The sequence below is a fragment of the Zonotrichia leucophrys genome, chromosome 2, assembly GCF_028769735.1.
Source record: "Zonotrichia leucophrys gambelii isolate GWCS_2022_RI chromosome 2, RI_Zleu_2.0, whole genome shotgun sequence".
In the NCBI taxonomy this organism is placed as follows: Eukaryota; Metazoa; Chordata; class Aves; order Passeriformes; family Passerellidae; genus Zonotrichia; species Zonotrichia leucophrys.
The window spans coordinates 25758616-25777230 of record NC_088171.1 but is presented as its reverse complement, the minus strand read 5'-3'; the positions used below and the strand labels follow the sequence as shown (position 1 = coordinate 25777230).

General features: G+C 40.4%; 1 protein-coding gene across 6 annotated transcripts in view; it reads right to left on the bottom strand.

The window, feature by feature from the left end:
- The window catches only part of DYNC1I1 (dynein cytoplasmic 1 intermediate chain 1), a 186653-nt gene that overhangs the window by 128612 nt on the left and 39426 nt on the right, over nucleotides 1–18615 (bottom strand). For all 6 annotated transcript variants that reach the window (XM_064704345.1, XM_064704343.1, XM_064704341.1 and 3 more), the window contains exons 5-6: nucleotides 18268–18327; nucleotides 14214–14329 (exon numbers count right to left, since the gene is read on the bottom strand). In XM_064704345.1, coding sequence (XP_064560415.1) covers nucleotides 14214–14329; nucleotides 18268–18327 — 176 coding nt within the window. The remainder of the gene's footprint in view (nucleotides 1–14213; nucleotides 14330–18267; nucleotides 18328–18615) is intronic.

The window sequence follows — 18615 nt, the reverse complement described above, 5'->3', positions numbered from 1 at the left end:
CTGAGATCTCAGCATCCAAAGAACCACAAAAATACAGCTCTGTCTTCCAGTCTGGCCACACCCAGACTGAAGATATTGAAAAGAAAGTGTTTTTCAAAACCAAGAGCCTACCTCTTTTAGCAAGAACTTACTTCTGGACAGAAGAAATACTGACTGACAGCTAGCAGGAAAAGGACACAGGTCACTGCCCTTTTTAGAGACCCTGAATGAAAGCCCTAACACACAAGAGATGCAGAAGACTAAAATTCCACTAACTCTAACCAGCCATGGGAATGACCCAGCTTGTTGCAGTGTCTCAGCATGTCTCATAAAATGCACTGAAACATTTGCTAACGAGGCTATCTGCATGTTATTGTTCATTTTTATTACAGCAGCACTAGGAGTGTCCATCAATACCAGGACCTTGTGCCTGGTACAGATGTCAGTGTGTTAACCAAAGGAGAACACATCATTCAACTTTCTACCCCCAACAGAAGCAGTCAAATAACAAGACCCTTTCATGTCAGTGTGTCATTTGTACAGACAAATGCTCAGCAGCATGGGTCATAAAAGCTAGCCCACAAGGACTGCTTCAAGGGAAAAAAAATATTCTTAAATTTAAGATTCATATCTATGCATTCATGCCTGTGCATTTAACCATATAAAGAATTCACTTAAGTGTAAGAGACCTGCTTTTAAAAACTTCACCACTGTGTCATACCATGGAAACTACCTCAGGGCTACTAGGAAGGGGGTTCAAACATCCCTCTTATAAAACACATCATTATGCATTAGAGGAAACTTCATTCAACGGAGAAGAATGGCACACCAGCTGGAGGTGAACACCATAAAACACATAAAGTTTTAATTAAATTCATTAAAAATTCTTTGTCTCTCACTGTGTTTGGAGGCAGATAGAACCCTTTAACAATGGCCAGCATACAATCAGGTTTGTCAAAACTAATAATAATACAAAAGCATTTGCTTACCCTGGGACATTTTGAAAAAGTTTGAGTAACTGTATTATTTTTAATATGGGACATTTATAAATTATTGCAAGATGTGGCCAGTATTGGAGCAGAGTTGCTGTTTCTATTGTTCATTGGATTGATAAAAGGTGTTGGTAATAAAATGCACATTTTTAGCAGTTGCCAAAGCGAATCAGCCTGGAATACAGGGAAGAAGCATATTTTCCCCTTAAAACACACACACATATATGCGTCATATATATATTTAGTAGGGCCTGTTGCAATGAGACAAAGGGCAATAGCTTTAAACTAAAAGATGTAAGGAAAAGTTTTTTCTCAATGAGAGTGGTAAAACACTGGTGCAGGTTGTCCAGAGAGGTGGCAGATGCCCCATCTCCAACCATTCAAGGTCAGGTTGCACAGGGTTCTAAGCACCCTGATCTAATTGAAAATATCCCACTGCAGAGAGGTTGGATTAAATGACATTTAATGGTCCCTTCCAACCCAAATTATTCTATTATATATCAACACATTTTCATGATCGGTATTTCTTTACAGCGTGTTTTCTATATTCTGCACTGATAAGTATGAAAAATAAACACATTTCTTGCCCTTCAGAGTTTGCAGTCCATCAGCAAAATGGGATACAACAAATGAAAGTTACAGCACCAGATCCCCTCTTGCAAACACCTACATGCCTGATATCAGACAATCAAACATGTCCGAGGATAATGATGAGCATAGAACATGCATAAATATTTGCAGGATTTAGCCTGCTAACCAGGGTAAAAGAGGATAGCTATTTGGTTGCCTGGCCCTTATGTAAATACTTTGTTTTTCAAAGCTGGAAAGCCTAGCAAAATACTTTTTTTATTTAATCAAATACAAATAAAATGATTCTACAATGTACTGAAGGGCTTCACACGATGAGTCAGTGACAATGTCAGCTATTTAGGCTCAGGGCAAGCACTTCATTTGGTCCCAGTCCAGGTCCCATTTCAGTCAGCGGGAGTCTTTTCCCTGATTGCAACATGAGCCTTTGTTACTAAATTATCTCAAGCTGATGAACTGTGAAACAGAAAAGGTACTTTTCCTAACCTTTTCTAATCCAGATTCACTAAGGATAATCGCTAACTAGTACTAACTAATTCACTAATTAGATCTGAAAACATCCTCACTTCATAGCTAATACCTAGGGGTTAGGCACTCATTTTTTATACTTCATCAGGACACTCTGATGCAAGAAATATCAAGGTCAAGTGAACAGTCCGACACCCTATGTGATACAGTTAAAAGTGATGAAAGAAGTGATGAAAGGATATATTCTCCATCCTACATCTCAGTAAACAAAGCTGTGGTTTTGTCCATTTCACAGTCATGGTGCTATAATTTCCAGATCTAGGTATGTATCCACTTGATGCTCAACACTGTTTGGGGGAAGGAATTTGATGGCCTTTACTGTACAGAAAAATCCTTGAACAAAATGGGACAGAAACATGCATTTGAGGTACTACACAATATGCAAAGCAGAATGATGTATCAAAATAAATGTTAGCACATAAAGTGTAGTCTTGAGTCTACACAATAAAGTCCTCTGAATAGTATGAAAACACTACTTAATTGAAGATATAAAAGAGCAAAGTAATTTTTCTATTTTTTCTTGATACTATTGCCTTTATCAGCTGGGAAAGAGCTGCCCTCAATTACATAAGTTACAGGGGAAAATAAGGCGCCTGCTTTTTCACTGTTGTTTCACAGAGGCCCAAGAAGCAAATTTAAAGGGGAATAAGTAAGAGATGAAGGAGCTCAAGAAAAGAAATAGCAATAATAGCAGTTCCAAAACTGTTTCAGGGGATGACAGTAAAATACTTCATAATGCACTTGCCCATATTCCCATCACAAAGTGGTGGGAATTACCTAAACTCAATCATCTAAAAATTAAGGTTATAATTTGAATGTATTGATTAAGTCCAGTAAGCAATGAAGAAAGGTATAAATAGAAGATAATTTTTTCCAGTGTTATGACAAATACAATAGACAGGATAAATTGCCTTCTGGGAGGTTCTTTTTGTGTCACTTTTTTGAGTATGGAAATTAACACAAACAGGCCTGGCCCCTCAAGGCAGAGCTATTGCCTGTGACTGCACTGGACTCCTGAAGTATCTCAACAAGGATGCAGCCACCTAGCTTGGGTACCAGCACTAGTCATGCTGCCAGATCAGACAGCTCTGTGACAGCTAAAAATCCTAGTAAATTAGGCTGTTGTGAATTCACTTAGCTCATGTTTAAGCTTTTAGTGGTCTGTGCTATGGGGAAATGAAGAGATGGGTCTATGTGTCTGCGTTGATTGTAACTCAGTTTGTGACTTGCTCTGAATTCCACATACAGACTGTAATAAAGATAAGACTCCTGAGATTTACACCATTGCTCTGAGCCCAAGGGTATCACTTGGCAGGCAGTGAGACTTGTAGTGGTCAGCTTTATATGTGTATCTACAAGTCTGTAATCTATATATAAATCTAGATATAATACAGATAGGTAATACATTATGTAAACATTGTATCTATAGCTGTACTTATAACTAAATATTTTTAAAAACTATATAAATGTATCTGCAAGTTTTAAACATGCATAGACTAGAGACAATAAGAGGAAAGAGAGACAAGAATAATTTCCTGTTCACTCTCTGCCTCCATCCTGTTACAACCTAGGAATGGCAGAAGAGGTGTTTCCCAAGCACACAGTGTCATGGTGCACTTGTGCCTGCACAATCCACCCTAAATCTGTCCAAGGCATTCTTGAAAATGGAATCTTACTGTTCACTAGACACCTTTTCATGATTGCACAAATGAGAACCGGATGTAAATTTGTTATATCTTTACTTAAGCAGCAGCTCTTGCATCCCTAAAATGTATGTAAACATGCCTAGCTCTCAGGAACTCTGCCTACTTGGAAATCCTGAACCCAAGCTTACTGCAGTACCCAATTTAACAAAGAAGACAAGGCAGAGATAAGAGATGCCTATTACTGATCAGTATGAACTGGGAGCACGTTACAGCATGCCCAGTTGACATCTGGACCAAATTAACAATTCCACTGCTCTGGAAACTTGGGCACAGACTGAAGGACAGTCTGGGCTAGGTCCATGTCCCCCCTCACAAAACTGTGCTGGGTTCAGCTCTTTTGGCCTCAAATATCCCCCCATGTGAATGCCAGCCTGTCTCATGTCACAGGTAAGAAGTCAGTGAAACACATGCAGGAGGAGTTTGTGCTGTCTCATTGTGTAAGATGCTGTGTTCTCAACCTGCACATTATCTGTGATGCAATACCAGCACACAGAGAATTCTTCATGCAGTCACAAGTGAGATCTTTAGTGCTTTCTGTGTTTCACAGCAGATGAGTACTGTTTTGAGTGTGCTGTTGCTGAGTAATGGGTGCCTAGGAGAGGAAGAGTGAACATCTGAGTGAAGATGACAAGAAAGAAAATATGAAATAACCATGATTAAAGGTTAAAATTTCAAAAATTCTCCTGTTGTGCAGCTGGGGCAAGACCTTCAAAGAAGTTCAGCTCCAAACCAAGCAGTGAGTTCTGAGAGTCCTCAAAACCCAGCAGCTGCTATTGAGATCAGTGAGTCTATTCATAAGTGCAGGGATCTGCTTGTGCCAATCACAGAGGAGCTGAACCCACACTGAGCTTGGATGTAGCAAACTTCACAATACAATTGGGGTGAGGAAAAAAAAAGGAGTATCCACAGCAACAACATGCAATTATAGACTTAAAATAAGTGTGAAGCTTCGTGGCTCAAGCTCAACACATTTCAGAAAAATAATGATTATGTTTTCACTTCCAGTGTGCTTTAAGTAGGGTATTAGTTTGCAGGAAGAGAGAGGTCTGGTTTGGAGGTTTATGGTTAGAACATACATCTGAAGTAATTGTGGCTCAGAGTGAATACATGCTAAGTTTATTTTAAATAAGATAGATGGGCAAGTGACAGCCAGGGTCTGGTTGAAAAGTGACATTATTTGTGGAGACAGTCTATTGTATTGCAGCAAAAGAGAATTCCATCTTCTATTAATAGTGGCCAGTGGGAATTCATGCTGAGACTTTTACTTTACTGACATATCCATTTCATTAAAGGTTTCTTCAGTCAGATCCTTTCTTCAGTTTTCAGAGTAACTCTTGTGAGTGAGCAAGCAAAAGGATTCTCTGGAAAGGATCCAGCTGCTACTGATTTTGAGCAGGGATTCTCAAGTATTACATACAGATGAGATCTACAGTTTGCCTTTATAGTAAGTATAGCATGGCTTTACATGACCCTGGAGCAGCTCCTGGGAGGGAGAAGGGGGCCCTGGGGTGCCATGGAAGGCTCTGCCCAGGTTCTCAGGTCAGAGTGTGGGGACACACCTGGTGAACAAAGACCCAGCTTGGGGCGCATCCCCATTCATCCCCAAGGCAGGCAGTCATGGTGGGTGTGCCAAATTCTCCACTCCAGCCAGCCCAGGCACTTGGCTCCCTCTCCAGTTAGTCTGAGGGCAAGCAGCTGACACTGCTCTATCCAAGGCAGGTGGCCTCTCCTATGGAAATGAGCCAATTAAAGGAGACTATACAGGGGCACAATTAGCCGGCTTCTCAGGCTCAGGCTCAGCTATAGAATTGAAGATAGAGAGGTGCTGAACAGGAGAACTTTCAGCTGTGTAATTTTTGACCCAGTACATTAGTGCTGTGGGTTAAAACAGAGGAGGGGATTTTGGCACGTGAATCTTTTTCATCTCTTAGAGTCCAAGTGCCAAGGATCAAACTGAGAAGTGTGAAGTAACCAAGCAGTTTTCTGTACATCTTTTTAACACCACTAATGAAGTCCTTTCCACATTATGGCCTGTGTCTATTCCAGCCCTGATTTTGTATCTACTTACAGGATTAGAAAGATTAAGTGCTAATTAGAGCACTGAGGATTAATAACTGCTACTTCTACAATGCACATTTTTCTTAATCTTGTCTTAAATTCTAGTGGAGATTGGTCCACGTTACAAAGCCAGAATTTGCCAAAGGTTACTAAAGACATAATAGAAGGTGCTGGGTATTATTCTTGTATATACTGAATAGGCATCACCCATTAGTCTAAAGAAGGAATTACAGGAATGGCAGGAAAAAGCGTGCTTTGTTTCTGAAGAAAACAAAAAGGCATGTCTTCATTGTTCTGTTGGAAGCACTGTTAACCCAAATTTCACCCTTTTTACATTTTCAGGTCTGGACCTCCTCATTTGAGCATTGTAATATGTATACACACTGCTAATTCAAAGAATATTCAAACACTGCCGAAATTATACATAAAGTGATAACTAGGAACATATGAAAACAGCAAAAAGAGAAAAATTGGCCACTGTCATTCCACTGCCTGTTGACTGGGGAAATCATGGTGCTGTTCATTAGTGGGACAATTTCCTTGTTCTCATGTTAAAGCTAAGTTACAACATACTAATAGTCATATATTTGCAAATAAGTTTAGAAATATTTTGTTGCTTGAGGGGAACATTTAACAAATCAGCTCAATACAGCAGTTGTTCATGTGTAAAACATGGCCAGGATCTTTTGCAGAGAAGAAAGCCTTAGAGGAAGGTTTTCATTTCCAGCCAACAAAGAATTCAATTTGCATACAGGTGTTACAGGGCTTCTCTCTGAATTCATGGATCACTGCTGGTTTCAGATGTCAGGACACAGAGATGGGTCAAAGGCACTGTGAGATGACTTGCAGCTAGTTAAAGGAGTCTGAGGTCAGGGCTCTTAACATCAGCTCTCTTGTTTTCCATCAAGCAACACCAGATGTACTAGGATCTCATTCAATCACGTTATTTCCCACTGCAACTAAAGGAGCAGACTGGTTTCCACACAAGGAGACTAACTACAATGCTTTTGGGATTATTCTAGGAAAGAGCAGCTTCCCATCTCTTGGGTGGAGGATGGAATCCACCTGGTTAAAAGCACAAAGACCCATGAGGATCAAGAAGGGGCAAGGAAGGGTGGCACATCATGGTCCTTCCCCATGATGGCTGCAAAGGCTCTGAAGCAGTGTTGTTTCCATGCACAGAACAAAATTGCACAACACTCCCCTCCTAGGCAGCACAGGCGAAAAACTGGTTCCTTGTTTCACCAAGAAGGCAGTTAAGCTTTGGTTTGTTCCTCATCTTTTGTTGCCTGAATGGTTTAGAGAAGGCATGGTTCAGCTGTGACAGGGTCTGTTGTTCTCTCCTCACCCTCATAAAGAATTCCCAGATATGCTTTCTTGGCTTGCATTTAATGCAGGGGCACCTTCTGCAAAAGAAACCAGAGTCTGCAAAAGGTCAGGGACACTTTGGAGCAGGAAACTCCTATGTGTGTGTGCCTGGTTTTCAGGAGAGCTGCCCAAAATTTTTTAAGATTGTGGAGCAGCTGCAAAGAGCTAAGTAACTTGATCCCTGTGTAATGAAACGATCAAGAAAAAGTCCAAGATCTCTAAAGAGTTTTCCTTCTTCAGACCTCCAACTGTGTGTGACTAGAGGCAATCTTCTCTGCTAAACCAGTTCTTAGTAGATAATTCCCTGAGAATTACTGATGCTTAATAAATTGTCAGATCTGCTTGTTCAAAACAGTTTAGCATTAAAAGGGCTCTCTGCATAAGACTATCTGAGAAACATCTTGAGAAAAGCCCTTTTCCAGAAGTCTTTAAAGAAAAACCTGGAAGGAGAAACAGAGAAGGGAGCAAATACTGAAGCAATGACTGCTGATTAATATACTGTTAGGCCACCTTTTACAAATGGACTGGGACTGTCTTGTTGAAATCCTGTTTGAGCCAAAGTCTGCTACATATTTTATGAAAACAGATGTTTGATGCCCCTTTCTGCACTCAAACACCAAAGTATCCATGACCAGACTGTGGCCTCTTCATTCTTCCTCCTAGAAGAAATCCTTACAAGTGTCAAATATATTTTTCTGCACAACAGAAACCAAAGAAACTAATTTCTAAAGCCTAGTCCTTTTTCTAATTCTGTACCACATAAAATTACCATGAGGCGGGTGGTGAAGAAAGCCTTCAGAGGTATACATCCAATGTCTGTATCTGGTGAGGAGTGGAATACAGACCCACCACACCTGGCTGCTGCCTGCTGTGGCTGTTTTGGAATACATGTACCTTAACAAATTGTACTTTACTCATTGTACTTCGAAAGGGTCTGACAGTAACAAGGGTTTTCACCTGATTTCACCAGTGTATTATTGCTCTGAATACCTAAGCTTTTTAACATTTCTAAATAATATAATTTTTCCCCCAATTTCTGTATAATGCCTTGGTCTCTTCTCACACTTCTTACACCAGCAATTGCATTCACACATCTCAGTCATACATACAACTCAAGCACCTTCTGTCAAATATAATTCTTGCCTCAGGCAAAAGATCAGGCGGGAGTTTTCCCGCAGGTGCCTCCAGCATTCCCGCATCCCTCCCTGCCGGCGTTCCTCGGCACGGCGCTTCACCGCTGCACCACCAGAGAGCGCTGCCTGAATGCCTTTGAAAGATTTTTATGTCAAAACTAAATTAAAAAAAAAATTAAAATCCACCTCGAAAAGATTTTTATTTAGAAAAGGTGATGCACTTGTGACAGGAAGAAAGAGGAATTATTGAAAGACTGCTATACAACGCAATGCCTCAAATCTTTGCACTGCTTCATTCTAGTCCCTTCCAATCTTGTACAGTCTGGTACAACAGTAAAAAATAAGCATTGTTGATTTAATCAAACAAAGCCATCTTGAATCAGAGTTCTTATGCCAGCTATTGAGATCCACAGTACAACTTTGATGGACTGCAGTCTGAGAAGAAAAGGCAAACTGGAATTCTATAGCTAACTAAGAACACCTAGCGATACATGGTACTGCTTAGGATGGAGCATAGTATTTTACAAAGTTACAAAACATTATTACAAAATTAGTGCTTATTAGTACAAATCCTAAGGCTCTGTTTCTTTAAAAAAGTTTCTCTGCTTTAACACTGATTCATCCTTAAGTTATCTTCTCTTTTTAATAGTGATTTCTATCTTAGTTTTGCTTTTCAGCACCTGCTTTTGTTTACATCAGAAGGCCTTTGCTTTCCCCCTAGTTATGTCCAATTTCCATCACACATTATCATGGATCCTGACACTTATGTTGCATGCATGGTAATGCACAAATGTGCATCTGCATTTCGCATTAAATGAGACATTCAAAGCTATTCTTGGGTCCAGACTTGTCCTTTTGAGACTGGAGCTGAGCTCACAATTGTCTGGAAGGGAAAAGCCAAAGTAAGCTCTTTAACTTAAACCCCAGCTTCTGATCCACCAGCTCCAGCCAGATTGCCCATGGGAAAGCTCAAGTATGATCTCACTTAGTTCTGGGACTGGCTTTTCCAAGGCACAGCATGCATCCACAAAGCCAGAGCTGAGCTACAGTCAGGCACAGCAAGGTGCAGAAGGACTGGGGTGGAGTTTGCTGGGCTAGAGGGCTGCTGCACAGCATCCTAAAGCATGCACGGAGAGAGATTTCCTCTCTGATTAAACCTGGAAATCTTGGACCTTGACAATCAAAGTATAAATAGAATCAAAGTATAAATGAATTCCAGAATATCTACAGATTTTATCATGGAGAAGATAAAATTCCAGAGGTCTGATTTGCTTTCACAGCATTGGAGCTTGTCAGTCCTAGCCACAGATAACTTCCCATCCAATTACCAAAACTCAAAGTAGGCCACAGGCCTCACATGATGCCAATGTATCACTCTGTAAGACATACCCATTTTACTCCATAATGACAAACCAAATCAATATGGCTATACAAAGTGCTCTCTTACCAAGTTTGGCAGTGAAAAACTAGTCAATGCAGTCAGTGGCACCTGGAGAATTTTGGTTCACCCTACAGAAGTCACTTAACATTTGGTACCACACATAGACAGGCTCATGTGCTTCATGACTCCGACTGTGAGAGAATTCCCCTTTCCTCCCTCACTGCTTTACAAAGGGTAACTTTCAGGAACCTCAGTTCACAGAATTACACTGTCAGACACAGAGAGAAACCAACCCAGCCTCTGGAGCTCCACCTCCGTTTTGCCACTTCATTCCAGCCTACTTCCAGATGGAGTAGAGAGGTTTCTTTTTTCTCTAATAGTCAAAATACCCTTAGTGTTTAAAAAGCTAGATAAACAGATGGATCACAGGTCTCATTGTGTTCTTTGCCAGAATTTGGCTACATTTGTGAGGCAGGTTGAGGCTACCCTGCTCAGGAGGTGAGTATGGCAGATCATTTGTTTTTTCCCCCATCTGTTGAAGATGATGAACTGATGAAGTGCACATGACTTCCATTGTTTTAGAAAGCCAGATCTTCTCTTGTACACAGGACCTACTCTTTCAGGAATGCATTTCTGACTAACCTGTTTGCAGTGACAGTCTGCCAAGGCAGAATGTGAGAACATCTCATTTTATTGATGAAGTAGTTTCTACTTTGCAAAAGAGGAATAACAACGCTCCTGACACTGGACAGCAAAGCCAGAAAGATCACAGAATTTGTCCTTCTTGCAGCCCTCAGTTTCTGAGGGGACCCAGATCAGAAGAGTACCTCCCTTCTCTGAGATTTTACCTCCTGGCCCATTAAAGAGCAGAACAGTAAGCTGGAGATGAGGCAGGCATCTAGCAGAGCCTGAATGTGCACACTGTTTTCCTGTTGGAAAAGTGGATTGCAGGCAGTCATACAGTGCTCAGTCCACTGCTGCACAGCAGTGAGGGACCCATCCTGGGCTTACCAGAGGCTAGGCCATGGCTTTTCTGTTTTCTTCTAGGTGAACTTTTAACAACAACAGGTCTGCAGTGCACTGGAGGGTCCAACCATTGAAGGCTACATGGAGCTGCCACTCCTGAAGTGATGTGAGAGCCACTGCACAATGAAAGAAGTGTCTCAGAGAACTCTCAAAAAATATTTGGCATGGCCTAGGTCTTAATCAACTCCAGAATGGAAAAACAGCACTAGTAAAATGTCTCTCAATGCCTACAAATACCTAAATTCAAGTTCAATTATAGCAGGAGGAAGGGGAAAATAAAGAGCATGTTTTTTTCTCAGGCTCCAGAGCCAAGATCTGTGTGTTTTTGAAGTCATCCTGCAAGGAAGAAAAGAAAAGGCTGAAGCTGACTGTGACCTAAATAAAGCAAAAGAATTAAGTTCTTGTGATCAAAGGATTGAATGATGCATATACACATCTCCCTAAATAATAGAGTTGGTAGGAGAAATGACATGTCATTATTCCTCTGAAATAAGGCAAATTACCTGCTCTGAAAAGAGGAGTAATCTGTTTTTTATACAATGAAGAATAATGCCACACTATTTCTTCTAAAATTAGCAGCTGACAAGCTGAGACTTCAGTGCACATAGCATCTGGCTCTCTGGCACCACTTGGACTTACCAGAGTGAACCCTTCCTTTTCCAGTTTTATTAGGTTTGGTGGGCAATAGCCATTACCACAAAAAACACACACAGAGCTCCAGAACAGCAGTAGGTTTAAAGTACCTCAGAGTTTCTTTCTTGCTCTCTAGAGAAGAAAATGCAGAAAATCTGATGAGGATATTTTGAAAAAACTCCAGAACTCTGAATGGAGTCAAAGTCCTCTTTTCACTCATTTTTTCAATCAGCTGTACCCTTCATTAGTTGTCTTCCAAACAAGAAGTAAGCGTGGGATAATCTGATCCTAAAATTCTGCATTTTGACATTTCCAGTATTTAAGGCAGCCAGTCAAAAGTGAATTCCGAACACTGAAGTCAGACTCATCCAAATTTCTTGTTTTCTATTCTCAAACTCTAAGGCTTCAGATGCTAAATAACTGAGCCCATAGCCATAGTAATGGCTGAACAATTTATCTTGAAAAGATAATGGCTATATTTTATCACATGAATGCATAGAAACAGTGTAGAGACTTCTTCTCTAAGCTGCTCTCCTGAGGAATCTCTCTCTTCTGTTCATGTTTAGACTGACAGTATGAAGGGTTCAGCATTCACAAAGAGGCTTGGGAGATTGGAAACCTGAGAATGCATTTCCATCAGACCTGGGAGGCCAAAAATCACAGTGATTATTTACCCCCTAGAGAATTTCCTGTTAAATAGCCTCTCAACAGAATGGCCAAACTTTCCTGAATCTCCTTTACTGATGCACAGCCATAATCATATCCAAGATATATGCAGAGAATTCCCCAGCAGCAGATTGGAAAGGAAATGTAAGTTACACTTTCTCTCCCTCACACATCTGAAGTAAGAGATTGGGTGATATTTCCTTTGTATTTTAATATGTAAAACACCACTACTGTTGATGTTTTCCTTGGCTGTGATGACAGAGCATAGGAAATATAACAAATCCAGTCACCAAACCCACATACTTGACCCCTTCCATCACAGTTTTGGCCCAGGCAGTTTGAAGTGCATGATGTTTTATGTTTGCACTTATCTTCTTTCACACAAATGACAAACAAGTGACTTTCCTCTGTGCTGGGAGGACCAATTCAAACCACACTGCCTCTCTGCTCATTGCCCTGACTGCCAGGCTCCATGGCATCACACTGTTCTTTGGGGTTTTTCCCTTGAAGGGTTGGAGATAGTCCTCTTGTCTAGCAAGAAAAAGATGTTGTAATAGTTGAAGAGCCCATTGGGAAAAAAGTAAGATCTTACTGAAAGAAGATGCTTCCTTAAGTGAGCCTGTCCTTTTCATTCCAGCCTACTTCCAGATGGAGTAGAGAGCTTATTTTTCTTTTTTCTGTAATAGTCAAAGGCAGGTCAGCTCATGAGTGCTAGAGTCATAGGTCTAAGGGAGGCAAACACAAAGCCAAATCTTAAATTCCCTATATCCATGGGTTCTTGCACTGGATAAAGGCCACGTGCCAGAGAGGAAGGACACCCTCTCCATCTGATCTAACAATGAACTCATGATAATGCTCCAGGGCAGAGCATCAACTGGCCCTAAGCAAAGAAGACAAAGGGTCAGGGGCAAAACCCATTTTCTTGAGGCTCCAGCAGCCCAGAGAGAAACAAGCAGAGATGAGCTGGACTGACCCAGGGAGGCTTTAGAGACTGCTTCTCCCTATGAGCAGGCAAAGCTCTCTGGACACACTGCTCAAGGTGTATCATCCCAGCCAAAGAGCTGTCTGTGTTTGAAGGCACTATTTCAGACCACAGAGAACCAAGGCTGTGCTCCAGAAAAGCAGAATCTGAGCAGCCAGCTCAGCAGTTTCTATTTCTGCTTCCTAAGGCAGACCTGGTTACCCAGTTATTAAAAAAAAAAAACAACCCAACAACAACTGGCTACATTTATCACTCTATTTTCCCTGACAGTACCTTACATTTAGACAGATTTACCACCACCACCACCTTCTGAACCTACTTGAGTATTTTTCTTCTCTGAATGAGGCCTGGTAAAGTTCTACACTATCTTCTGCAGAAAATTATTCAGTTGTTGAACTTTTCTTGATCCTTCATTGTAAACAGCAAAAATTATGGTCAAGACTGCTATGAGTTTTTCCTCTTCTATCTGCTTTGTTCTAGTGCACAGACAATATCAGGCTAATGTCCTGTTTTGCAATCAGTTTAAATGGTTCCACTGACCTGCAATCAGCATTCTGCAGTACAACAATGGCAGATCAGCAAACCTCTGCCACTCTGTGTATTTATTTATCAACAAGAGAGCCAAACAGCCAACAAACAGCTCCATGAGTACAGATGCCAGCACGATGTCAGCAGAGAGAAAGAAAGAAAGACTGTCCACATCAAAGTATGCAAACCTCCTTTTTCAGTGTATGGAGCTAAACTGCATCTTCTCCCTAAGCTTCACCTACAGCAGGGGGACACAATTACCCTGACCAAACAACTGAGGGCAACATTCCAACACTGCCTCTTTACAAAGCACAGAATTTATAACTTCCTTGAGAAAATATAAAAAAGAAATAAAGAACAATTTTAATTATATTCATAATGATTTATTTTCAAAAATGTTCCCATTAAACTGCTATCTAAGCACAACCCATTGTAAGTCAGAAGTAGTTTGGTTCCACCTGTATTTAAAGTGATTTTCATAATTATTCACATCAGAACAGACATTAATCACATAAACAATAGCTGCCTTGCAGAAAACACATGATAAGCAGCTATGTTATGACTTACTATTATTTTTATTACATTCTTTAACTTGAATGTAAATTTTCTATTAAAATGTGTTTTAAAAAAACCCATAAATCTTACCTTCAGACTGATGTGTGGCCAGAGGTGTCTGTGTCTCCTTGGAGTACGATACCACCTCCCGGGGTAAGAAATCGACCTGGGTAATCTTGGACACCCCTAGTTTGTGCAGTCTGCGTCTGAGGTGAAACACACAACATCAAAAGGTCAGTCATGGTAAATGTAAATCAGCACCAAGAACAAATGCTTGCTGCTATGGACAGGATAAAAATACTTCAGTGTTTGTAAAGGTGAAACACAACAATGCATGAGAAGTACCTCACTGCAGTGAAGAAAATTAAGCTGGGAACCATTTGCCATAGTAAAGTCTAGTTGTTGAAACTCTAGATCATGCTGCTGAGAGGGACTGCAAATGGGAGAGAGAAATGGCCTGCTTGTGCCCCTCTTAACATGCAACAAAATTCTCTTTCACACCATCATTACTGTGATATTCTGTCTGCTCAAAGGAGCTCATCCTCAGCCTGGGACACACAGCTGTGGAAAAGGTTTAAACCAGGATGAATTAGACTGCCAAATGTTCGGCTGGGAGGAGTAACAGAGTCTTTAACTGGCAAGGTGTGTCATTTCCATAAAGAAGGAGATTCTGCCTTTCACAGGAACCATTAATAGTGGCCTTGAAGTAGGTTTATAATTATAAGTGTTGTCCTAATGCAAGGGCTGGAGAAGAGCTAAAACTTAACTGCAGCAGGGCAACTATTGCCTTCTATTTTGTCTACTTCCCTTGCTTTAAATAAACCATATGAAATAAATCAGTGAATCAAACTGTAAGTGGGCAAGGGAAAAAGAAGAGATGCACTTGAGTATGGCCATGAACACTTTTAGCTGTGCACAGTTCACTCAGCAGCAGGGGAAAAGATCAGTTTATTTCCTGAATATTAGTTGACTGTCTGCAGGAAGTGAAGAATATAAAATGGTTACTTGGAAGTGTTTTATTGGAAAAAATGTCAACTTTTAGCAGAGAAATAATGCAAACACAATAAGAAAATGAATTAAATAAGGCCAGTTGCCTGAATCAACAAGTGCGAGCACACTTGTGCACTTATAGGGAAATAAATTCCTGGACACAATGTTTCTCTATTTGCCACATTATTGAAGAGGCAGATTTGGAAAAACAGAAAATTCTTACACATTATCCATATCCTCTTCATTTTCCAGGTTATCAGAAGAAGTCATAGGGGTTTTGACCTAATTAATTTACAGTGGTTTAGGTATTCAATTAAGATTCATGTCTGAAAGGAAATGGGAATCTAAAAAGGAAACTGTCATCATTGGATAACACCTACTGAACTTTTCAGCTGCATCAGTAATTTTTTTTTCCAATCTGTTTTACTGCCTGGGTTGTTATTAAGCTGACTGCAATTAGATTCAGTAGGTAATAGGTACAAATCAGCTGTATTGTGCAACAAACCACTAGAGCAGAAACAGTTGTTTTAGCTCTGAATCTTTCCTCTTTTCAAAGAAGAAAAATTAACAGGTCTCCCTCCTTACAACCATCTCTGACTTTGCCAATCTGAACAAAATCTACAATTGCCTAAAAACTCTACAAAAATACTTCTATCTCATTACTGGGGGCAGAAATGTTTCTCCAGCTGGCAAAAATTTTAGTAGTTTTACATTTTGTAGCTGCTTTAACTTACGGTCTGTGTGAATTCAATGTTTAATAAATATCTCACCCCAGCAAACTCTCATGTGCTTTTCCCTCCCTCAGCACCAGGTGTGCAATCTCTGTTGCCTTCTTGGTCAGTTTGATTTCCCTGTGCATGCAGTCCCCTGCTGCCTCAGGCTTCTCTGTCCATTTACTGAGGTTCTTTGCATTGAAAGAGTCTCTTGGCAGTGGTCTTGGTTAAGTATAACCCCTAATTAATTATGTGTCTAATCTGGACCTAATTAGAACCTCACCTAATTCTAAAACAGTTTCACATGCGGTCACTCTGTATCTCCTGGACTGCCTGGGGATGGGGAACGTGACCCTAAAGGAGAGCTGGATTTAACTGCTGGTTGGGTGAACTGAAGCTCTGCCCACTGTGTCCCAGACTTCCCACGGCACTGTGCTGAGACAATGCATGGAATTCCTCATGTGAAACACTTCCAATTCAGCAACTGCTGGTGCCTCTACAAATGCCTTGTGCCACCCATATTCTGTAATTACTGGTGAAGACTCAGAGGTCCTTCCTCATCTGAAGGAATGTGATCTCTTGATTGCTGATTGCCTGTGTCTAATTGCCACCTCTAATTGTTCTCATGCTACTAAAAGTTGGCCTAGCCTTTGGTCCCAAGCACTCAGGGACAACTGGAACTTCCTTTCAATACCTGGACTTTACCAAATATGTGCTGTAATGTTCAAGCCTTTCATTCTTTTTAGGGCAACATCAAATGGTCTATTGTTTTCCCATCCCCATTTTTCATCTGAGGTACTCATAATTCTCATAAATTCAATAAATATTCATCTTAGAGAGCGCATAATCTTTGAAGGATTCCTACCCAAACTGCTAATGGGAAGTCAGTAGGAGGATAGTGACTAAAACCCATACATGAAAACTGATTCTTCAGTCCGTAGGTATCTTAAGAAAGATGTATCTGCTACAAGTGTTTTGAGACAAATATCATATAATTGCTGACTGCAGGATTTCTTTTGCAGTGGTTTTGTTGTTTTTTTTTTTTGCTCTAGTCTCAGGACACCAGAGGAAAGTTTAACTCTGCCTTGGGTTTGAAGACAGTTTTCTTTCAAAAGGGACAGGACTTCCATTACAATGTGTGCCTGTGGACTTGCTCTTTGGAATGCTTCTTTTCTGCCTCTGCACTGGCTGCTAGTAATTAATTGAAGTCTACATACAGAGTTATCTTTTTGCGAGTCAGATAAAGGAACTTGCTTTGCACAGCTGTTTGAGAAACCTTGCTCCTAGGAGTCCTCATCTTTTAATTCAAACTTCTGTAAAAAAAGGAGCTGGAATTTCTATAAAGTTTTTGTAGGTTAAAATAGCTCAAAAAACTCTACCTTTTTGGTACAGCCCAGGTAAAGTTGTAGATGTGTGACCTATTTGAAGTCACACGGGTGTGTAAACTACAAACATTCCTAGGAGTTCTAGACATGGAGAAACACTTCTGTTTAGGAAACTCTCTGGATACTTTCCTTCTGGATCTTTCCTGGTGAATAGACCTAACACACCTAACTGCAGCAGGGAGCACTGTCAATCAGCTGAAGGGAAGCTGTTGTTTTTCTGACAGAGTGGTGAATGAAGTAGCAAAAGCACGAGAGAGTTGCCTGGAGAGTCAAAACAGACAACCCTGCAGAATAACACTGGTAGAACAAATTTTTCCCAGCAGTGATTTGGTTTTACCTATGACTCATGCTGCTACCCACCCTTTTAGGGGAACAGGTTATCCTAAATACCTCTGCAGGTAAGCATTTCTACATAATTTAAATTTACTAATTTTTTTTACTTGTTGGGGTAAAGAAGTTCCATGCCAAACCATAAAATATTAATTTTAGCCCTATTAGAATTTTTAAAAAGCTTCATAGGCCTGAACTCAACTAAGATGGCACTTACTCTGGGACTATGATCATACTTAATTGTACAATTTTAAACACACACACAGCTCCTAAGCTTTTCCCTTTTCCTAAGGGAAAAGGGGACATTGTTACTGCATATGGAAACAGCATAACTATAGCCAGCAGAAAGGAGGGGGGAAAGTATCTCGCAAATGATTCAGAGAACAGTCTGAATCAACAGGTACAAACAAGATCACTGTAACTATACATGCACATATATGCCACAATAATAACATTTCATCTGAAATGAAATAGTTATTTGTATTGTGTTTCAGGCAACAGAAATAGCAATTTATCTTTTCATAAGCTTGTTTAAATAGCTGGATTTTTTCCCACAAATATGACTTTGCTGAAGCTTCTAATTTATGAAACTAAAAAAATGAAACTTAAATTATGGTCTTTTTGACTCCAAAAAGCAAATGAAAATCACATACAACCAGCTCAACTAGGAAGCATTTCCAACATAATTCTTGCAAAGAAAGGATAACAAAAAGAGCTGACATATACCCAAGTTCAGAGTCAGACTGGAGTTGCAGCACTGAGGGGTCTGTGTCCCATTGCAAGGTCCTAGGGTGGTAATCAGCCGTGCAGCACGAAGGGGAGGGAAGAAAAGAACACACAGAATTAACTGAAAGGATGAACAAAACCCCATCTCCTTAGTTACATGCTCTACATAGTACATTCAACCTCCAGGTGCAAGCAACAGCCACCATATGTCAAACAAGGTTTGTATGTCAAACTGAGACAGGGCAGGCAATTTAATAAAACCACATATTATTGATAAACAGAGGAAAAAAGCTGGATTTTCTGTCACATATTGATCAAGTAAACATGGGGTTGGGTTTTTTTTTTTGC